Source organism: Pseudopodoces humilis, chromosome 1 (genome assembly GCF_049639895.1).
Source record: "Pseudopodoces humilis isolate 2021_Gansu_Grassland_sample_001 chromosome 1, ASM4963989v1, whole genome shotgun sequence".
NCBI classification, from domain to species: Eukaryota; Metazoa; Chordata; class Aves; order Passeriformes; family Paridae; genus Pseudopodoces; species Pseudopodoces humilis.
Genome location: NC_142200.1, coordinates 96980737 through 97004807, shown reverse-complemented (window position 1 = coordinate 97004807; position 24071 = coordinate 96980737). Strand labels below are relative to the sequence as shown.

General features: G+C 36.6%; 1 protein-coding gene across 5 annotated transcripts in view; it reads right to left on the bottom strand.

The window, feature by feature from the left end:
* Positions 1-276: 276 nt before the first annotated feature.
* The window catches only part of LOC102105327 (solute carrier family 12 member 7), a 62523-nt gene continuing 38728 nt past the window's right edge, over positions 277-24071 (bottom strand). For 2 of the 5 annotated variants that reach the window (XM_088052925.1, XM_088052938.1), the window contains exons 16-26: positions 22943-23047; positions 20709-20877; positions 17922-18117; positions 13382-13551; positions 13095-13226; positions 10823-10930; positions 7465-7581; positions 5104-5285; positions 3831-3845; positions 1680-1813; positions 277-1223 (exon numbers count right to left, since the gene is read on the bottom strand). In XM_088052925.1, coding sequence (XP_087909051.1) covers positions 1132-1223; positions 1680-1813; positions 3831-3845; positions 5104-5285; positions 7465-7581; positions 10823-10930; positions 13095-13226; positions 13382-13551; positions 17922-18117; positions 20709-20877; positions 22943-23047 — 1420 coding nt within the window. In that variant the 3' untranslated portion in view covers positions 277-1131. The remainder of the gene's footprint in view (positions 1224-1679; positions 1814-3830; positions 3846-5103; positions 5286-7464; positions 7582-10822; positions 10931-13094; positions 13227-13381; positions 13552-17921; positions 18118-20708; positions 20878-22942; positions 23048-24071) is intronic. The other 3 variants (XM_088052933.1, XM_088052943.1, XM_014258710.2) reach the window with 3 other exon arrangements.

Genomic DNA, 24071 nt, shown 5'->3' with positions numbered 1-24071 from the left:
TGGGCACTGCATCACTGCTGCTCTAGTCTAAGCAACAGACTATTTGATTGTATTATAAAGGAATAAGGAAAAGTCAAAATAATAGTTTATATGTTTAAATAGACCCATTCTTTTTAGAGCAGAACAATCTTCTGATACACTTTAAGTCTTAAACAACATTAACAAAACTAAAGAGTGCCTATAAAGAAGAAACAGAATTGTAACAGAAGCAAAAAATTTCTATTAAGCACCTAGCCTAAATTACTCAATAATTTCAAATTAAAAACACTTTGGAGCTTGTTCAGTTCAGAAAAGCAGATTTTATTTCAAACAGCAGCACATACATACAACATTTCCAAATATACATTTCTGAAAACAAGAGACTGCATTTCATTAACCACCATGCTGTGGTTTATCAGATGTTGAATTATATTTGGAACCAGGTGGAGTTTCTGCACCATAGCCATTGAGTAGGATGCTCTCATGTTTCATGATTGGTATAATTGTAGAATATAATGGTAACTGTCAGTACCTCATGGAAAAGAACCCACACAGTTTGTCTGTTTACTATCACCTGGAGGTTTCAGCTACCTAAGTATTTTAAATACAGAACTGTTCTTTTTAACAGGTATAGCAAATCATGAACTTCTGGGAAACAGTTAATTCACATCATAGACAAATTTGACTGGCTGTGTACATCTCTGAAGGAAGATTCCTGAACCACAACAGTTGTTCCAAAAGAAGCAACACAGCAGCATTTTGGTAAGAAAAAAAGACCACTTTTCCTAAAACCCCTTTTATTTAGATGCAGGACAAAGATAAAAATAATCAAAAGTTGCTCACATTTCTAGACCTTTAAAAATACAACTGCATTAACAATTTTTTGTTTTACCACAGCTCAAGAAGTGTCAGAATATGCTACATATAAATATCCTAAGCCATCCACCATTTATTCATTTTCTACATAAATCTGCTCAAAATATTATTTAAATATAACATATTACTAGGGAAAAAAAACAGATCATCAGAAGATTCAGCTTGCAGCTAATTTTCAATGCACTAGAACAAAATGAAGTTGCTCGAAATTATGGCAAAAAACTTTGTTTTCTTATGGTGGGGTTGTGCTGTGATTGAAAAACACATGAAAACATATTAAGAATAAATGGTGATCACTTCACGTCCGCTGCCTCGGACTAGGAGAACTCTATCTAGACCTTCTGTCAGAACTTCCAGAAATTCCATGTCTGAAATACCATTTGGTCAAGGAATTTGTTGAGAAGAGAAACAAAATATCTAGTAATCTTTCAAAAAGTCTGACATATAACGCAAAAATAGAGTTCAACAATTTCATTTAGAGTTTTTCTGTGTCACCCTTCACTGTCCTGTTACTGGGTTATTTAAGTAGAAGTGAGGCCTAATTTGGGGGAAATTTCTAGTTTTGCCCTACTCACCTACAAAAATGAATAAGAATAGGAAATTTTAATATTAGTTCAAAGTTAAGAAATCCTTGATATCAATAAACATCCCCCACTATCAAGACTTTTTTATCTTCTATTTTTTAACTCTCTTTCTGTCACTTTCTTAAAGGCAGAACCTTTGCTTACCATACTTAATAATGGTTATCCCAACAGGTACTGGCAGAATCACAAAAATTACATTCTCAATTTCAATAAATATTAAATCAATACAGCAGAGGATACAGTTTTCATCCCCCTTTCTGTTTTTAGGAGGTCCAGGCATATTCAGGAGAACTAGCTGAGCATTCTGTGATTTATTAAGGACTACTCCATTGAGCTTCACAGCAGTGTGCATTCTTCTCACATTTGACTGATTCCTGGCATGCAAAGAAACATTTTTAAGCATTGTCGTAATACTTATGCAATTGAATCATGTTATTTATTTAAAATTATAAGCATGTAAAACAAGCTATTTTCATGGACACTAGTCCATATAGTAGTACATATTCAAAATAAATAAAATGCAGTATCTTTGACAAGAACATTTAAAACTCTAAAATTCAAGCAGTTCTAAGTAAATTGTCATAATTAACTTCCAGTTGTCAATTGCCTTTTACCTAGATGAATCAAAACCTTGGTTTCAACAGATATTTTAAAGGTCAGACAAGAACCATTAGGAATCCCATTTATTGACTTATATAAAAAAGTTACTGGATTTATACAACAATTTCCAAACAATGAAATGACAGGAATGCAATGGAAAGAGCAGAGTACTTATGTTGTACAGTACAAGATTTTACTCATGCTCCTTTGGAAACATTATAGAATTCTATAAGCCAGTAAAGAAAATTCAGAAACACCACAGAATTTTGAAAAAATTGCTATCTTCTCAGGTTGTAACAGTAAGGCAGCAAGCAGTGAACTGAAATTGAACCTATTCCTTTACATTATCAACATTACTTATCAACATTACTTAATATTTTCCTTGTTGCATCTGCAAAGATAATGGTTGTAGATTTGTGCACAAGAAGAAAAATATGCTAGGTTTTAAAAAAAGTCCTTAGTTTAGTATCGCTCGTGTGGTTAGTGTTTTTTTAGAACAAAATAAAAGAACAATTTCCTTACATTTCCTGAGAAACAGCTATCTGTGTAAAGTTAGCCAAGGCTGGAAATGAGTCATATGCTACAGTGTGACCAAAATATTCTAACTACCTCAGTCCACTTATCCAAAAGATCTGCTGCCTAAAAGTAGGTGGTTTATTTTGAAAAAAAATAAAAATAAAAAAATAGTTAAAAGGCATTTGGCCTGAAATTTAGTGGCCAGTGGAAACCAGCTCTATCAATTAAATTGTTTCTTCATGCTCTGCCACCTTCCATCTTCCTCCTACAAGAGAATGAAGTTTCTAAAACTGAGTTTACTGGTCCCTCCTGGGGGATTTTCTACCATGGTCACCATCTATCCTAAGAACCAACTGTACAAAAACTATATATGGAACAAAGGAATGCTTGAAGCTCCATTTCTTAGAAGCAGAACTGCATTTTGAGAAAAGCAAACAAGAACTATGAAGAGAGGCAAGACTGTATAACTAAGATGTGTAAATACTGAAACTGAAATATTGTTAAACTAAAAATAAAATGCAGGGTGTAACTTTGTGACAGAGTGGGCAATAAAGGCTCGTGTTGTGTAAAATGTGAACTGTGGCTGGCTAACATCATTTATCCTTCAAGTGCTGGTAGAACTGAAACCGTACATAGTAGACAAAGTAAACTTCCAAAATTTTAATAAGAAGCTTAGTTTGTTAAGCAGGTAAGATTAAACAAATGCTGAACTCTGATATTTCATCAAAAGTCAGTTCTTGCCTGCCTTCTACCAATCCATCCATGGTAGAAATAATGCAAGTTCAGACATACATTGGGTAAGACAGCACACAAAAATGGAATAGTACATCTCTTGAGTGGAAGATCTCATTTGACTGCTCTGCTTTTTTTCAAAGTTCCCTTTGCGAACAAATATTCCTTATTGCCCAAGTAGTTAAAAGCATAATTGGAGGCTATTCTTCCAGAATAAAAATTCATTTTTTAATATTGTAAATTAGAACACTAAGGATTATGCTGGTGCAGAGAAGTACTGTCAAGTTTTATATTCTTACAGAAATTATAACACATATTTTGTGACTTACCTTGAACAGAAAGTTTGTCATATTTAAGAGAACATTAACAAGTCACAATGATGAATATTTTTAGGTGATGTGCTAAATCGCAATATATGAAACAAAAAACAAAATGATACATGCATTGCAAATTACAATTTAGAAGCATGCATACAATGTACAAGACCACAAGAGCCAGAGAACTCAGCCTATATTGTTTAAGTGAAGTGAAATTTAGACTTACAGATTTCCCCATTCTCTATGTGAAAGGGAAGCAAATGCATAGAAGAAAAAAACCATGCCATCAGGTAAATTTTTAAGTCAACTATATTAATACACTGTACAGGCACACCAAGTTTGAACTGCAATTTCTACCCAACTACACATAGTAATCTTAAAATAATATCTGAAATCAGTGTCTTGCACAATTCTAAAGCAGTAATAAGAAATGTTTCAAAGATATAAATTTTTAAAACCCCTAATGATTAGAATATGATGCAGCCTAGGACAATGCCCTAGAGCAGGAGCACAATAATTTTTGGAATGTGCAGAAGGCAAACTCTTTCTAAAGAGTTCAAAGCAAATCCATGAAGCAACTCAAGACTTTCAGGTACTAATTTTAAATACACTTTCTAACTGCATTGCCTACAAGTTCTAGACTTAAGATGTGTTTCATTTAGATATTAAGATTTCCCTTGACATGCACAATTTTGGTTTGGTCATGTGCAGAAAATTTTAATAATAATTTAAGCTATGATTCTAAGCACATTCTTCCAGAACTAAGAAAAGAGGCATGTGAGTGCTTAAAATCACAACATGAGGAAACAAACAAACTGATTTCCTTCTGTCACTGTTTTTGTGTCTACTACATTGGTTTGACACAGGGAGTAGCTGTTATCTATTTAAGAAAAAGACATTAAGGAATATTTAAACAGGAAATACTTAATATAGCAAGACATATATATTTACCATTAAAAAAACCAACCAACCAAAAAAAGAAAAACAACAACACCCCAACCCCCCTCTCTTCCCAACAAAACACCCCCCACACCCAAAAACATTCATCCAAAGTCAAAAACATAAGCTAAACATCTTGAAAAACTATCTGCTCCTTTGGTACTCCCTCTAATGCCAAACACAATAAAAATACAAAGATATATACACTCATTTTTCACCCACAGGAAGAAAGAAAAAGTTATCATTAAGCTTTTAAACACATATGCTTTCTAGTACAGTCCAAAAGTTGAGTTTACAGCTTGACATCTGTCATATTTAAATTTCACTCACAACATTCTTGTGAATGACTCTTTTATAGTCATTCCACCCAAATACATGCTAATTTTATAAGGATGTCATATAAGTCAAATGCATGAAAAGATTATTTTTGTGTTCAATTCTAAATAAAGCAAAATCTCTTAAAAAACAAAACCCAGATAAAACAACCAACAGGATCTCCTGCCCCACATTAAAATACACACAATGAAATGAAAAGCTCCAAATACTACATGCATACTTACGGCTTCATGTTAAAAATATCTTTAAAGCCAGACACATTTGAATCCTTGTTTTTATGCTTTTCTGCTACAAACTTTTCTTTAGTCCAGGTCATTTGCACTTTCTCTGGCACAGCAGCAGCCACACTTGCTTCAACTGCCGGAGCAGAGCGTGAGGCAGTGTTTTTATCATGGATCAGCTGGGCCTGGCCACAAAACAAATAATCATCCCAAGATTCAGCCAAAACCAGCATTTGTAAATTACACGATATTAAAATTTTGAAAAGGAGTTTTACAGCAGTAGAATCAAAGAAGCCAAAGAAAAATGCACTTTGCTTTGTGAACAAATATGAGACAATCGTGACTTCAGCACGAAGTGAAATTGATTGTAAAAATGTCCTTAATTGTTTATATTTGCAAGACTTCATCTTACCTGGAACATTACTTTTGTGATGAACTAAAGTGAGGTTAAATTCTACCAGAGTAATTTATTAACATCAGGATGTTTTGCCAATGACAAACTTGAAAGCCGCTACTTTGTTCATGAGTTACATTATTTTCTCAGATACTGGTGTAAACATTGTCCATTTCACATGCCTTTAGCTGAATTACGACCTGATTCTCATGATGCCAGTATGGGACTGGCTAACTTGAAGGCTAGCTATAGATTTAGATTATTAAATTAGATTATTTTTGTCTGCAAGAGCATATTGCATGGCAAATTCAACCAATCTAGCCATGAAGGGGCCTTCTCTTCCCTTTTAACAGTAGAAACTCAAATCAAGAATATAAAAGCACACATGCATATAGAAAGAATTTTGTGTTTTCTATTTTCCACTCCCCTTGTTTCCTTGGAGGAAAATAAGATTAAATATTTAACACATTATTTACTTACTTTCCCTCATAATACTTTGTCCATAGGCCTCTCTATTTATATCTAATGCAACACAAATAGATTACCTTAGACTCTAATAATTGTAAGTGAATTGGTATTTGGGGAGAGGATTTTTTTTGTGCTTTGGAGTTTTCTGGTTTGGAGGTGGTATTTTTTTTTCCTGTGATTGTTTGTTTGTTTGCTTTTTATTTAAGATATTTACCAGTTCTGAAAGCTATTCAGAGAGTTGTTAAATAAGGAGTTGAAGCTCCTATTCCATTTGGGAACCTCAATTATTCATATGTTAGACATGTTCGTGGCATCTCCACATACCTGGTCATTAAGAATTTCATGCAGGTCAATAAAAAGCATGAATAAAATCTAAGCAGATGAGAATACTACTTTCATTCTCAGAAAAGGAATTCCTCTAGTGGTTCACAAACTGTAAATGCAGGTGGTTTTAAATGCCTTTGAGCTACAGTATATTCACTAAATTATTTCCTAGTCCCTATCCTTCAGGACTCCCAAATTCTGGAATTTGGTTCTGAGGTTCACATAAATATCTCTTAGTATGATGGTCCTCCTGCATTCACAGACGATTAAATGATGAGTCAAGACCACAAAGAAGTTACTGTGAATCCAGTTCTATCATGAGAATTACAAAAGCTAACAAATACATGCCAATATTGTAAATACCATGCAGCAGTATCTGAGGAACTAAAATTTCAAAGGAAAAACTGTAAGATGAGTTCAACACAATCATGCTTCAGTGGAAGAAAATTTGCCAATTTTGGAAAGACAGTGAGACCAAGAGAAATTTTGGACCTATAACACATGTCTACAAAAATGCAAACACAACAAAAGCACATTTTTGTTAGTGCTATTTTGATACTAAATTCAATTAATTAAACACAACACGTTGCTCTCTCACTCCATGACGAAAGGGAAATACAAAGGTATACAGCACTTCTACAAACTAGGCTACGTGAGCAACACTTCAAGTGCACACTAAACTCGTTGATTACATCAGTCCATTTCCTTTCAATGTCACCACACAGAATGCAGTAATGACATATATGGGTTAATAATGGCTTGCTATTAAAAATGGCTTGCACTCCTTAAAAGACCTAGTATATCAATATGGTCTCTGAGAATCTTCAGTACTTCAACAGAGGACTGTAAAGGAAGTCAATTGTTTGTGAAAGCATGAAATACATTTATTAATGTAAAATCCTGCTTCTGGCTCTCAAGAAAACAGGCAGTCTCAGAAATGTGTTTCTTTCATGGAAAGTAAGTGAGAAAGAGAATATAGTTCATGTCACAGAAGCATCATCTAGAGACAAGAAATATAGGGTAAGAGAATTTAGAAAAAAAATATTAAAAACTGTTCTATAACAATGAATGATTGAGTTGTTCATGTGTTCAGTACATGAGTTCAGTTTGCAATAGTGGTACTTGAAGTGTTGCAATGGAAAATATGTCTAGTCATGACCAGCACTATGTCCAACTACCTCTTCCTCTTGATAATCATTAGTCAGCAGTGTCTGAGCATCTTGAATAATGGACAATTGACTGGAGTAGCTTTTTCTTCTAATTGAGCCTCGAGACTCATCTGTGATGCTCTGAATCTGGGACAAAAAGGTTACCAATGACAAAAAAGTCTACAGAATAAAAGTAGATATCATACTATTCTTCATTTTAATACATGAGATGTGGTATCAGCTTACAAGGCTCTTTTTAAAATGTTTAGTAGTTAGTTATGAAGTCCCTTGACAGACATTTGTTAAAACATGAAACCAACTGAGTCCTTCGGTCTCTACGGGAAGGTCAAATATTCACTAGTTTTTGAGGGTCACATCCTGTCATATATGTATATATTCAGGTGAATTTTTTCACTCAATTACAATCAAAACCATGAAAAAAATTAAAGCACATGAGAAAGCTACTTTTCTACTGCAAAAACCTAAGAATCTAACAATTCACTAATTGTAATTGTGCTCCTCACCTGCATGCACCCAAATCTCTGCCAATCTTACCTAACAGCACAACCCAACACAATTTGTTAGTGGAGAGGATTATTACTTTCTCACAGGTCCCATTATCACTGCCTTGCCCAAGAGTCCATAGTGAGGATTAAGAAGAGAAAAAGCCAACAACCAAAAATGGAAGGAAGAAAGTGAATGAGGCTCTAAATTTTCTTTCCCCTTTGTAGCACTACTGACTAAGTCAAATAAATAAATGTTTGCCAGTTACACCTAAGTTGCCTATCTCATGTTTTGCAGGCACATATTTCATTTACACCTGAATAGGAGCAAATTGACCACATTTTCCAAAAAAGTGATGAGCCCTTGATGCCCAGTTCTACATGAAAACCCAGAGACAAATTTTAAACTGTTTTAAAAAGTTGACAGGAGAAGGGAGGGTGAGGGTGATTGCTCAGGGATAGAAGCATGCCTATGACTGAAACAGCAAATGAACACTGTACAAAACCAAACTGTCCTCTTTGGGAAGGTCTGAGCCTCATTTAAGGTGTACACGCACAAAAGTGAGGTTAAAGTACTGACCTTGGTGGTAACTGGAAACCAAATTACACTCACTATTCAAAGCTGGAATACCAGGTTATATTTAAATGCCTGGAAACAGGCATTTAAATAAAAAATAATAAAAAGAAATAGAAAATAAAATAATAAATAAATAATAAAAAGATAATAAAAAGAAAGCAATGCTGATCTGAACTACTGATACTAATAAAAGAAATGTTTTGGAGGTCAGCATAAAAATGAAAAGAATGGCTAAGGTAATTTAAGAAAAGATGATCAGAGTTAGAATGGGCCGGGCACACTGAGTGCATATACTAATCTTGTAGTTCCAGAGGAAGTGAAGACATAAATAAACCACATTTTCTTATGAAAATACAAAAGAACAAGGAAGATTTAGATATCCTAATCAGAAACAATAGATGGATATGACTTTTATTTTTGGACAAGGCAGTAAGTACTAGAGGTTCTTGGAATTATCAGGGGTTTTACTTCAGACCCTGAAATAAATTCAGTGGTATTTTGAATGTCTCAGATTTTACCTTGCCTGATAAGAAGGAAGAAACTGACACTACAATGGTGATGGTAAAGTTCAGATAAAAGTGGATAATAAAGAAAGAAAATCATATGGAGGGAACAGAAAGAAATAAAAACTTCCAAGCAAACAATACTCTGAAGTATAGTCCAGATTCCAACCAGTTCAGAGCTGAGAAGAAATTCTTTCATCTCTTCTCTAATTTATGTGCTATAGAATACAGAGCACTAGCTCCTACTATTCATGTAGAAGTTAAATCCTTTAAAATCCACAAGAGATAAATCACTCAAACTCCACTGGAAAAATACTACTGTTCAGTAAAGAAACAATGAGACTGAATAAGATGTACAGAAAAGTTTGGTTTTCTACTGGAAAGATGTTAGGCAGGCTCAAATTGAAAGAAAACTACCATGGCATGGATAAGAAAGAGCATTTACAGCATCACATCACTGTAACAATAGCAGGCATCTTTAGGAACTTTAAAAAAATTCTGTGAGGTGGAAAATGAATAGAGAGAAGCTAAAAGGAAAAAAACCATAAAAACTCCAAACTGATCGGACTTGTACAATTAACACCAAAAAAGAAAAGCCACAAGAAAAAAAAATCTAGCTGTTTTACAAATGAGCAATTAAACACAGTGGAGTTCTCTTATTTGCCATAGGATGGAAATAATTTATGTGATGGCAAAGCCAGAGCATTCACTGTCTTCTACATCACTAAAAAGTCTTGATAACACTGAAGGAGTTAGCAGAATAGATGAGGAGGTAGAAGCACAAGCCAGAAGGAAAGGACTTATAATTTACAAACATTCATAAAAATACAGCTGAATTAAGCTTGTTCTTACAATAAACAAAATAGTAAGGATAGGGGAGCAGCAAAAACAGTATTTCCATCTTGATATTATACGATTATAGTTTGTTGGCCCAATTTTGGTTTAAAATAATTAGTTGAGTCATGAAACATTTAAAATAATGCAGGAACTAAAACAAAGTCAGTGTGACTTGAACAAATTTGCATTATATTGTGTAATATGGTGTATTTGTAAGTCATATGAGGAGTGGCTGAAGGAGGCAGGGTTCTCTAGCATGGAGAACAGAAGGTTCAGGAGTGACTTTCTCGCTCTATTCAACTACCTGGAAGACAGTTGTGGTGAGGTGGGAGTTGGTCTCTTTTCCCCAGAAACAGATGACAGGACAAGAGGAAATGGCCTTAAGTAGTACCAGAGGATGCTTAGATTGGACATTAGGAAAAATTTCTTCATGGATAGGGTTATCAAGCATTTGAATGGGCTGTCCAGGGAGGTGGCTGAAGTTGAGTCCCTGGAGGTACTTAAACAACATGTAGATATGTAGATAAAGCACTTAGGGACATGGTTTAATGGTGGACTTGGCAGCATTAGATTAGTGGTTGGACTTGACTTAAAGGTCTTTTTCAACCTAAATGATTCTATGATCTAAAACCAAATCAAAATCAAAAATAATCAGTCCAGTTGCATAATCCTGAACCTTAGCTACTGATGCCATGTTTGGAAAGGCTCTGAATGTATTCCACACTGATGCTCAAATGTTTTGCTAATCAACACTTGCTCTCAACAAAAAACAGGAAAACTCTTAAAATCTGTTTAAATAAAACATTATTTCTTTCCCCACATAACTTTAACCTTGCAAAAACTGGTTGTAGAGAAACACAATGCAGTTATGGAAGTTTTTGACTAGTTAGAAACTGATTAGAAGCCACAGCCAAAAGATAATACTTCCAGATTTTTCACAGAACATCCTGTGAAGTTTAAGTTCCTACCTCCCTTTCTCTTTCGTTCTTTGATAGCTGCATCTGTTTCAGCATCTGAGATCGCTGTTCCATCATAAGTGTCTTCTCATATGTGAATGCAGAAATATCATTTTCAAACTGCAAAAGAAATTGGTATTAGAAACACCAGAAGTACTGTTAAGAAAAACTACATTTAGGCAGTGTATCTCTCCTATCTGTATTCATGTGGTGGTCCTGGGTGTATTCATAGCATTAGAGTAATCCTAAGTATATAATTGATCAATCACTTCTGAACCCATTCTTAAAACCTAATCTTCAAACAGAAATTTCATGCAGTGAACTATCCTACTGTAATATTATTGTGTTTTTATTTTCATTTTAGGCACGTGGAACAGACTTTCCAGTATTCTGTTCCAACTAGGCTGCAGAAGTGAGAGTTGAAAGCATTTATTTAAACTGGGTCTGCATTGCTGCCACCTGAGCAAACAAGTGTACACTTGTTTCCTTAAAACTGTACCCGTTAAGCACAAACAACACATTAATCTTTCATCACTGAGAAATCTTCATAAACCAAAGCCATTAGCAAGAAATTCTGGCATATATTCTCATATTGGCTCAAAACTAAAATGCAACATAAAAATCTATAGGAGTCACCTGTGTTGTCACTGACTTGTAACATAGTTCTTCTCCTCTGGAAGATTCTCAGAATTAAATATTACCCATAGAAGAAAATAATAAATTGTATTTCTGTAGTGGTTCAACCCTAGCCAGCAACCAAGGCCCATGAAGACTCTCACTCCCTCCCCCACAAGTGGATTTGAGAGAGAATCAGAAGATAAAAGCTAGAGAAGTCCTGGGCTGAGATAAAAATAGTTTAACAGGAAAAGCAAAAATTGCACACAAGCAAAGCAAAACAAGAAATTAATTCACTGCTTCCCATGGGCAGGACCCCATCACGCATAATGGTTACTTGTGAAGACAAACGGCATCACTCCAAACACTACCCCCCCTTCTTCCCTTCCTCCCCACCTTATACACTGAGCATAGTATCATACAGTCTGGAATATCCCTTTGGTCAGTTTGGGACACCCATCCCAACTGTGTCTCCTCCCAACTTCCCTCAATTTCTTTGGCAGTGTGGCAATACAAAAAGCAGAAAAGATTTTGGCTCTGTGTAAGCCCTGCTTCACAGTAACAACATCTCGATCTTATCAACCCTGTGCTCAGCACAAATCCAAAACACAGCCCCATACCAGCCACCATGAAGAAAATTAACTCTATCCCAGCTGAAACAAGCACAACTTCCTATACTGTCTTCTGCTCAAAATTCAACCAATTCTGAGCCTTTTCATGGCACATGTTCTTTCAACTGTACATGCCACAACATAGGTGACTTTCATATTTAGTAGTCTAAGCAAAGAACAGTAAATTTTTCACAAGTAATTTTTTTCCTAAGTAATTAAAACAATCCTTAAAATTGTTTTATGATTGATCAGCATGATAAACTTTTTAATAAGTTCTGGTGATTCTAGAAACTAGTGATGGCAGAAATTTGGAACCAGTTTGCTCATCTTCATGCCACTTCAGAGTAAGTGAAAGTTTTAGTTGGGTTTTTTTTTCCGCATGAGTCGTACTTCAGACATTACGGTAGTCACCTTTTAGCGCTGGAAATTACATCCTTAGTTTCCAAAAAAAGTGTGCCTAGACAGGGTAAAGCTTTTGTCCCTTCTTCTAAACAGTTTATGACCCATATTTAAAAAAGGAAAAAAGTTGCAAAATTCATTTTGTCACTACCTTGACTTGTGAAACTGTAGCTATACTGTCCTGCTGTTCAGTACTGGCTGAGGCTGGCGATGCCAAAAACAACTCTCATTTGAGCCTAGGGATTCCTTATTCCAGGGAGGTATTCTTACAGCAGCTGGAGACATAGACAAGTCCATTGTGTCTCATACCATTTATCATAGCTTATTAGATTAAGCACATTCAGCCTTCCGTTTCACTGCTTGCTAAAAATTCAAGCTTTTCCCTTCCTGAATGAACCAGCTCTACAGACAAGTCCTCATAAATAAATTAGAATTGACACATAAAACATCTCAAACTCTACTTGACAAACCCATTAAACTGACCACCACATACCCTAGCATAGTGACATGGTAAGATAACAATGCTTAACTTCTTGTTCTTTGTGGGACTGCAGTCTTTCAGTTTCTGTATTAAGCTAATATCCCTTTATCTGAAAAAAGTTAACTCTGTTTTCCCAAGTTTAGTGCCAGCTGCACCTTAAAAATATGTAGTAACAAACCATTTCAACAACTTCCACTTGAGCATTCAGTCTAAGGTGGTATAAGAACATCTGAAGATCCTTCTTCATTTGAATGCTATTATCATCCATTTGAGCGACGGTGAAGATACGCATTCTACATTTTCTCCAAACCTACCAAAAAGATACATTATAATCATTTGTAATACTGTGATTGCTATTAAAGCAATGTGCATAATTTGAACAGGGTGAAGGAGTATTTAATTAGATATATTTTGAACCACTCAGTGCTAGGAAATTAAATCCCAGACACTTTCTATTGTCCTTGCCTTGTGCTGTCGAAGGAGAAAAGGCAGCAACATCAGCATACCGCCATCATGAACAATCCACCACACATCTATATTTCCTTCAGTAAAACGTTCTTGATTTGTTGGAAATAAGTCAATGTTTTTAGCCACCAAAAGCGCTTGTTGAGCTGCAGTTGTTTCTCGTACAGTATCTGTACGGGGAAAACAAGACACTTGAATCAAGAACTCCTTGTTTTCATACACAGCTTTTGCTTTTGTTTTAAATTCAAAAGTTTAAACCCTCCCAGATTCTGCTGAGGCAAAGAGGAATATTCTAGGTGTCTTGGCAAAAGAGGAATAATCTGGGTGTCTTGGCTCTGGCTGGGACATGGTTAATTGCTGCAATAGCAAAGAGGGGTAGTAACCTCTGGCAAGGACACAGAAGTTACTCTACACTACTTCATGCCATTGCAGAAATCAGGGGGGAGTATCTTCCAAAGAGAAGGGATTCCTTCTGGTGAAGTAAGCATGGTGCTGATTCTGAGCTGGAGGGAGTGGTTGGGTGGCACCAGTTCCAAGACAGAGGGAGAGGTTGGGGTGGCATGGCTGCGATCAGGTGGTGCTTCAAAAATGCATGTGCACCATTCTGTTTTTCACACTTTTTGTTTTTAATATTGTTGCTGTTTCCAGTAAATTGTTCTTAACCTGTGATCTCTACCTTTTGTGCCTCCAATTCTCCTTTCCAACCAGCCACAGAGGAAAAGTGAGCAAGCAGCAGCATGATTTGGAGTGTGTCAGTGGGAACACTAAATTAGGAAGTACTATTCCTAAGCCACAACAATCTTTATTTGGTGTCTGAGGTGAGGCACAATGGGTTGAGATAACAGACTGCCCAGAGTAGGCTGGAAACAAATTTGATCTAGGCATTTTTTAAGTATGGAGCCCCTGGTTGCAATGTTGCTTGGTCTGGTTCATGTGGGAATGGTACCTAAGCCTGTATATATTCCTATATGTGCTCCTCATGATATTTTTTCAGAGTAGGAGGAGGGATCAGTATTTCTTTGCTGATATACTGAGGGATGTCAGTTTATGACATGATAACATCAAGGGCAATGATCATTTGGGATGTATATTGACTGTTGCTCTCCTACTCTTACCTCAGGCACTACCTTTGCATGTTTACTAATCATACACACTCTGTGGGAGGAATGGGGGAGGTTGATTTTCCCCAGATTTTCACCCCCTTTTCCTGGCCATTTCCACTCCCTTCAGCCTGCTACATTCTGAGAAGTCTGCATTCCATTTGGATGTTAAGAAATCATTTTCTTGGTACTAAGCCTGCCAGGTCTCCTCAGTCTACACCACGTTTACAGTGAAGGAGTTTTCTAGGGAGGTTACTCAGAGATCTGTCCCAGGGATGTATAGTCATGAGTGACACGGAAAGTGGGAGAAAATGGGCCAGCTTTTGAAGAGTTATTCTGCTCCAGTGGTTTGAAACTTCACTCTTGAACAACTACAGGACCCTGGTAAAGTAACAGAATGCTTGACAGAAAAATGCTGTGGCAATTCCAGGGAGGTGTGAAGTTTTGCAACATGCTGGGCCTTGGCTACTGTTTATTGGACATTCCTCAATACTAGACAACAGTCTCAGGGAGAAGAGGAGGAAAGCAGACTGACACTGGCATTGTGGCCACTCAAACTGCAGCTGAACCAGAAGAACAACCTGTGCCAGTAGCAGTTGCCTCTATATAGAAAATGAAACCCAAGACAAAATCAGTTCACTTAGTGAAGGATGAAGAGGAAGGGGAATCCTCACAACAGGAGGAACAGGCAGGGCCAGAGATAATCATCTAATCCCAATGTCCAGGTGAGCTGTGAGATATGCAAATGAAATTTCAGCCACCAGTCAGGTGAGCCCCTAGTGACTTAGCTGCTCTGATGCTGGGATATTGCTGCCCATGATATGAAACTAGATGGTAGTGAAGCCAAGCAACTGAGATCCCTGACTTGGGATGTCAGTATTGGCAAGGGGATTGGGAAGAAGACAAACTCTCAGACTCAAGGATGACCAAGTACTGCACCCATGCAGGTGGAAGCCCATGGAAAAAGGTATCCAGTATGAGAGAATTAGCTGTGCTGAAGGTAATCTGTAGGGATTCAAATAACAAAAAGGCCCCTGTAGATCCAGATGAGGTTCATTGTACACAATCCACATGGGGGAAATTTGTACAGCATGTGCCATCATTGTATGCCAACTCATTGGCATTCATGTCAATGAAAGGAGAACAAACAGTGCTTCAGGCAACTATCTGATTCCAACAATATGAAGATCATCTTTTCCCCTCCCTAATTACCTGTGCCTTGGCTGTCCAAGACTGCAGACAGATTCAAAAAACTAGAGCAAGTTAAAGAGGAGATGTCCCATGCCCTGCCAGTATGGGCCAGAGTCACTGCTATAAGAAACAAGACTGCACTGGCAAAGGGTGAAGCTCCAGAACACTCTGAATACATTGATTACATCATCTTGTGAAGCAACAGAGCAGAAATTTTTGAGAAAGGGGAGAAGATAATCCAAATCATCTTGGAGGCCAGTTTTGCCATAAAGCAAAATAAGATCAAAGGACCTGCCCAGGAAACTCAGATTCTAGGAATAAAATGGCAACATGGACATCATCAGATTGCCATGGATGTGGTCAACAAGTCCGTAGCTACTTCCTCACCAACCAGCAAGAAGGAAGGTAAGGCTTTCCTAGGCAATGTGAGTTTTTGGAAGATGCATATTCCAGAATACAGTCAAATCATAAGCTCTCTATCATATGACTCAAGAAGAATGATTTTAAGTGTGGTCCTGAACAACAAAAGGCTTTTGAACAAATGAAACTGAAGATTGTTCATGCAGTAGCCCTTGGCCAGTCAGGACAGGACAAGATGTGAAAAATGGGCTCTACACTGCAGCTAGGGAGATTAGTTCTTCCTGTAATTTCTGGAAAACAGTACCTGGGGGGACTCAACAATGATTCCTGAGGTTCAGGAATCTGGGACACAAAGGATCTGAGGCCTGTTACACCCCTACTGAAAAAGGGCTACTGCCATTATAAATTATTATATTTTTAATATTATATGTTATAAAGGTGTTCAAGCTTTTTCAGAAGTGACTGGCAGCAAAGCACAGCTCCTCCTGGCATCGCAACTGCCAGTGCTGGGCTGGATGTTCAAAGAGAAAATCCCTTCCACACATCATGCCACTGAAGTTATGTGGAATAAGTGGGTCATGCTGATCACACAGCAAGCTTGAACAGGAAACCCCAGTCGCCCAGGGATCTTGGAAGTCGTCACAAACTAGCTCAAGGGTGAAAATTTCATACTGACATCAGAGGAGGAAAAGGTGACACATGCTGAGGAGGCACCACCTGAAATCAGCTACCTGAAAAAGAAAAGTGTTATGCTCTCTTTACTGATAGTTCCTATCATATTGTACAGATACACGGAAAATGGAAAGCTGCTCTATAGAGTCCTATGTGGTGAGTCACAGAAGGTACTGAGGGACAAGGTGGATCAAATCAGGTTATGGAGCTGAATGCCATCCAGCTGGCTTTAAGAACTACTGAACAAAAGAACTGGCCAACAATCTAGCTGTACACTGACTTATGGATGATAGCAAATGCTCTGTGGGTATGGCTAGAACTGCAGAAAAGGACCTCCAGATGACATCCTGAAGTAATGGATATTGACTGTGGAAATGCCACTTGTTTGTACATATACATATATATAAGTTGGAAGGTGTAGGATCTGGGCATGACATAAATGGTATAGAACATGGTGGGGATAAGGTTTCGGTTCTGCCAGGCCAGGGTTAATTTTTGCAACAGCCTGGAGGGGGCATGGCTAGGACCCAGAGGTTATTTTAGACCACCTCAGGTCATTGCCAGGGGCAGGGATAAGGGAGTCTTTTCCAAGGAGAAGGGTTTTTTCTGTATTTTTCTGTATTATGTATTGAATAAGCAAGGGACCAGTTGAAAGCCAGAAGGAACAGCTGAGTGGCTCCAGTTCTGGGCCAGAGGGAGTGGTTGGAGTGGCATAGCTGTGGTTGCGTCAAGCTCCACAGTGGACATTTTTGCATGTAAATCACACTCTTTCACATACTTTTTGTTATTAACACTATTGTTCTTACTGCTCATTTTCTTATCTCATTGCTGTTTCCAGTGAGTTTTTCTTACCTCGTTCTGTGATTTTTAACTTTTGTGCCTCTCATTTTTCTCTCCAACCCAGCCCAAGGCAGGTGGAGAAGGAGGAAGAGGGGCAAGCAAGCAGCAATGTGGTTTTGAAAGTCTCAGTGGGAACCCTAAATTGCTAAGTAGCATTCCTAAACCATTACACTGATTTTAGTAACCAACCTACTTAAAAGAAGAAAAGCAAGCCCATGGTTGAAGAGGGCTGAGAAAACCCACTCCAGATGAAATCAGATATGGTGAAATATTCTATTGTCCACCAGATGTTCAATAGCACATTTCCTCCACACAGCAAACACATTAGTTATACAGTTGAATTACAAATGCAAACAAGAAAGTCAATAAATACATACCAACAAAATTTTTCCATGAGAAACGATTTTCTGTCTGCTTCCACGACTGTGGCCAGGCCATCAGGACTGTGTTGTGCTTCATACCTCCTAGACCAGCTGACTGAATCAAATAGGATATTCCATCTCTGAAGTTTGGAGATACCACAATCTGGCAAAATCCTTTAGTCTTTTCTACACCCATTAAGGCCTTAACATTCTGCAATATAAGGAAATCATCAACACTGATAATTAACACCAGAAGGAGTAACAGCATTAAATAATAGCAAAACTTTATCAACAATGTATAACCAACATGAAGAAATCACTAATTCCAAGAGTGAACATGATTCTATGAAAACTAGGGCCCAAATTGCTACTTCAACCCAAAAGACACCACACACAGTTTTTTCATTATTTTAATTATTCAGCCTTGTTATTTCCAAAGAAGGATGAACAAGACGTGAGTAAAAACACATAAATAAAGATAAATGAAGTAACATTGCTTCAGGTAAAGTCAAAACCAGTGACTGACAAAGCAACATATGGTTGGAATGATCAGTTCTTTCTTTTGGAATTGGAAGAGTTTGGAAGTGTGATGCCAAATACTAAGAAGAGGCTGCCAAAGTTCCTTAAATACCTTTGACATTAAGAGGCTGATTATTTATCAGCTCCCAACATGGAAAAACAGAGTTGCAGGAGAAAATTTGAAGCACTGTCCAAATAATGACAAGATAAACAGACCAGATTAAATTTCCCACACCCCTTGAATTTCAGAATGGCTCTCCTCCATTTAAACATTGACAAACATGAAGACACATAACCAGGTAATTTAAAAGAAGCCTTCAAACTAGTATCAAGATTGACCAGGGAACATGAGCTTCAGCATTTATTATTTTCTGGTTAAATAACTTTAAACATCTCCCTCCCATCATCATAATCAGTTACTTGTGTGGGAGATAACATGTTTCAGAAGGAAGAACTAATACATAAAACACAAATATTTTGAATTTTACAAAAAACAAAATTTGTCAAAAATCATCAGGAACAGATTCAATCACACAGTGCCAGGCTCAGTGTGGCTTCACATCAGAAACTCCATTTAACAGAGAACAAAGAGTCTTCAGAGTCTTTGCTAGCAAAGATAGCAAGTATGTCTGTGCAAATAATATCTCTGAGGATTTATCAGTTTAAATAGATGGGTATTTTTTTAAAGACAGAAGAAATCTTTATTTCCTACAGGTCTCCTAGAAACACTTTCTAGTTTAAATTTTCCAGAACCAATGAGGCCTCCAGATGCCAAAACTTTCACAATTCATCTTCATTTCCTTTTAAAAGCAATAGTTCCCTGAATCTTAACACCAGGTCTCACTTTCTAGAGAACCCATGAACTAGGCCTCCCTTAAACACATTCATTTTCCATCTTAGAAAAGCAGCTAAATTAGGCCACCTACAACTAACATTTTAAATTCTTGTGGGTAAACAGCTTCTGTTTAAAGGTTTTTTTTCTGTTTTATTTTATAGGCCTGATTTTGTATTCTTCATCTTGTTTTCCTACTCATACATGTTGATAGCAACAGCTTAGTGACAACTACTTTCACAACATAGCACGGTTGGTTTCAACTTGTTTTCAAGTTAATTAGTCCCTTAGAACCTTTTCATGTGATATCAAATAGATGATCTATCTTTACACTTTGTTTTTTAAAAAACACTATGGATAAGCCTGAATACCAAGAGGAAGAAAAAAGAAAACTGTGAGGAAATGGGCAGTTAGCTATGTTAGCTAGTCCATTTCAAGATTTTAAATGCTCATCTATTTAAGAGATACCTGAAAAAATCACAGTGGTTTTTACATAGCTTTGAAGACTACTTGGATCAAAATAGTAGACATATCAATTGGTACTCTTTTGAACAACACTGCAGAAATTAACCAATTAATTAATTTGGAAGATATAATGGCAATCAAAACCTACTTTTGGACATTTCAATAAAGTACAGGAAACATGATACTTTCTCCAAACATTTCCCCACTCTACAAAGATAGGAATAGGTGAGTTTGCATAGCCAAGTAAATAAAAGTACTATTATTAAAGAAATATTGAAACTAAATTCACTTGTGTTTGCGAGCACAGTTGGAAGTAATTTTAAATTATATGACAGCTTACTATTTTTCCTACCTATCCTACTTTCTCTGGAGAAATGGTATAAATAGAAAAATAAAATAAAGGATCTCAAGAAGGATCCTGGTCACAGTTTTCTGGCAAAGACTACTCCAAATCCTAATTCTCCTATGTATTTCTAGATGGATGTAGAAAATCACATAATGAAGATGATATGATGCCAAAAAATTTGCATTTGTTAGTTAAACAATAATTTTTTTTGTTAAATATATGTTGTTTTCTTCATAAGGTAATTTGTTAAAACTTGGTGGGTTTTGTTTTTGTTTTGTTTTTTGTTGTTGGTTTGGAGTGGTTTTTTGTGTTGTTTGTTGTTTTTATTTGTTTGTTTTTGGGGGAGGGTGCGTTTTAAATTTCTTTTTAATATAATTTAATTGTAAGAACAGGGCTCTCAATATTAAAGAAAAAGCTAGGAAGTATCAGTAGTATCTAATCCTATTAGAAAATTTTATAAAACATTTTGCTATATACACCAATCCATTCTTTTTATATAATCCCTGATTGTGCTAAGAGCAAAAATATATGTTTTATTCAATATTTTACAACAGTCTATTGCCATTCAACATATGACTTATCCAGATCCAGGTTCAACATTTAAATACTAATGTAAATTTGCAAGATCTCTTTCACATACCTCTTCAGCTTTCTGAGCTTCTGTACATTTATCTAAGTAGATTCCCTGAAGCACAGAACCCACAATAGTCAGTCCTTTACCAGCCTTCAACTGAGAGGTAAAAGAAAGCAATCTAGGGTGTTTCACTAACTGCTCATTATCCAAGTTTAACAAGACCAAAAGTTGAGGTCTGCCAAACAAAGGGAAAAAAAAAAAAAGTTTAGTGCACATACACACATTTAGTAGGAAGAACTGGACAGTTAAAATTAACAATTAATAAAATGCAGATTAATTGCTTAATTCAGTGGAAAACAGCCAACTCCTAAATAGGTAAGCCATAATGTGCAACAGCAAAACGGTTCAGGAACAGAACACATAAATCATCACAATATCATTTTGAAAAGATCCCTTAAAGACCAGTTTTACCTAGAAAATTATAAAATCACTCTTCCAATGTCATCTGGTGCAACCTGCCGCTTGAAATGACTGCACACTGAATGCACATCACATTGTTTACTGCTTCATTCAGTTGGATTTGCAAAACCTCTAGAAACAGACCTCTAAGTCACCTCTTCAATGCTTAATTATTTTATCATGTTCTCTTATTCTCCTATCCTAATCTCCTGTAAGAAAGCTGACTCCATCTCCTTAATAACCTTCTTTTAGGTTTTGCATGTTTTTAAGTTAGTTGTAATAGCTTTTAGGCTCCTCTTCAGCCCCCTCCAAGATGAAGAAGCATAGATCTCCTCAGTCTCTCCCCAGAGGAGATGCTTAGGTGCTCCAACCATCACCTGCAGTTTTATCTACTGAAGTTTACCATTCCTACATCACGGTATAAAAACATGGAAGAAATCTTCTAAATGTATTCTAATGAGTGCTAAACAAAAATAATTATTTCCCAATATATTTACTTCTCATTGTACCATCTATCCTCCTGCCAATACTGATCAGTATGCCATTGCCAAGACACACTGCTGGATTACTATCTACAGGTTTTTTTTACCAGAGCAGCTTCCCAGTCTTGTATCACTGCTCTGAATATGCCTGTACCAGGTACTGAACTTGCAGTTATCCTTCTGGATTTTCATGATGTTCTTAACGACCCATCCCTCTACCTGCATAGGTCCATACAAAAGGACAGTTAACCCCTTAATCATACCAAGAGTACGCGAAGTTCAGTTCCAACTGCATACTAGATAAGGGCACACTCTATTTCCTTCAATCCATATGCAATCTACTTGTTTTTCCCAACATTTTATACTTCTCCTGTCATTGCTACAAATTCAAAAGACTGATGACAAGTTGGATCATACTTCCTACCTCAAAACTAGCACAGTTAAAGACGTAACGAGATGGTTCAGTTCTAGCAATCACATTGACACAGTAGAAAAATACCTCATTTGGAACAGAAGCAGTCAACATGTAATAGTGTTGTCTATTACAGTGGTGTCTCTGAGATGCCAAGTTCATCAGTCCCAGGAAAAATGGTAAAATAATGCCATTATACTGGAGGACAACAGAACACTGCATGTGCATGCATCCCAAGATACTACCACTGAGCAGTGACTAGAATTAAAGTATCACAATACATTCATCAGAACTGAAAATGTGCAAATGTCCTTCATTTTTAAATGTTAAGTAATTTTTTAGGTTGGCTTTGAGGAAAATTAAATTTAGCAAGTAAAAAAATATATTGCAAAAATAGTAGTGGACATCTAACTCCATTATAGTAAAATGTGAGATTTTGTTTTAATGGCATCTAAGTAACTTAGAAAGTGCTACTATTGGATGAAGCTATATAAAAAAGAATACTACAAAAATTAATTTAAACAAATAAAGGGTCCTCTGTAGATCTGTACACTGTATTTGAGAGGGAACATATACAAAAGCAAACTCCTATGGAATTGCAGTGTTTCTTCTGTAGAGACAGTGAGACTCAAGGATAACTGTTTCTTTAAATCTGAGAAGTGTATATATAATCAAACATTACAATTCTTCTGCACTTTTGAAAAACATGTCAACCATGTCAGAAGTTTGAGTTAGGTTGAACATATTCCAGCAAAGTTGATTAGATACTGACAAGTCACATTACATTTCAGTAAAGTAGTCGTACTGCAATGACATCATTGCTATGCCAAAGTTAAAACATTATTTTAAAGGTGAATTTTACTTTACTTCACTGCTTTACCAGCAGTATTCCAAATATATTTCCATATTTCAAGAATTAAGTGACCCCGAAAAACATAGGACTCTACCTCCAGTTCTTGGTGTGAGGAGGACCATCTTCAACACGAAGCAAAGCATAGCGAGCCGCATTCAGAGACAGTCCCCGGATTCCATCGCCCCATTCTTTTTCCGCTCTTCAGGATACAAAAGAGATTCAATTAACAGGGTCTACTTATTTATGCAAATCAACCACTTTTCCTTTAAGTGGGGGATAATGGATGATCACTCTTTTGTTGCATGAATGCATAAAAAACACCTTGTCTTGTAGACTTAAATCCAGACTGAAGACTAACCAAAGTGAAGCAGTTCAAGGCCCCTTCAAGGTAATTTTTTCCATATCTATAAATATTTACTATGGTCTGGTTTATTCACACTTCAGAAGCATTTTTGTAATGGTAAGAGCTACTTAAGTTGCTTTTTAGCACTAGAATGAATAAGCAAAGGATACTTCAAAGGAATTATTTTAAAGCAGCAAAACTAACAAGTGAAACTTGACTTCACGTGGATTAGTATAACCTATCTTGCCCTTAACGCCACCACTACAGCCTTCTCCACTCTCTTTCCTTCCCAGCTTCTCTCCCAGAAAGCCAAAAGCTCCATCCATTCTCCTGACCATTCTCAGTCTCCCTACATTTTCCAGTCCCTTTAATTCCAATACTAGAATATTGGTGATTGAAAGTGGTCAGGAGTGGATTCTACAATGGCAAGGGGTCCATCTCCCTTACCCACCCTCCCTCCCTGATTTTCACTCATGAATTTTCTCTGAACTTTGCTACCTCTAGTAAAGCATCTCCTCCTACAAGGTAAATGTCCTGGTATGTGTCAACATTTGTAGAACTTACATATATGAATTGGGAATTATGCATAGTATTATGTATGCACCTACACACACACACACATATATATATACACACACATGCATGCAGAACTGTTACCATCTGATCTGACTTCCTCACTAAAATCAGGAAATTAATTTCCTTATGATTAGCCCAGTAAATGGAGATGTTATAATCCAGGAAAGCATCTAATCGGGAAATGGAGATATTAAAAGATGGAGAAACCACAGGGTGGAACAGTTTATACCAGCTGATCCACTTAAGGGGTGTGCTTAATCGCTCATCGAAAGAAGTGGCCTAGCTTCAATTTCCTGCTCCAAGA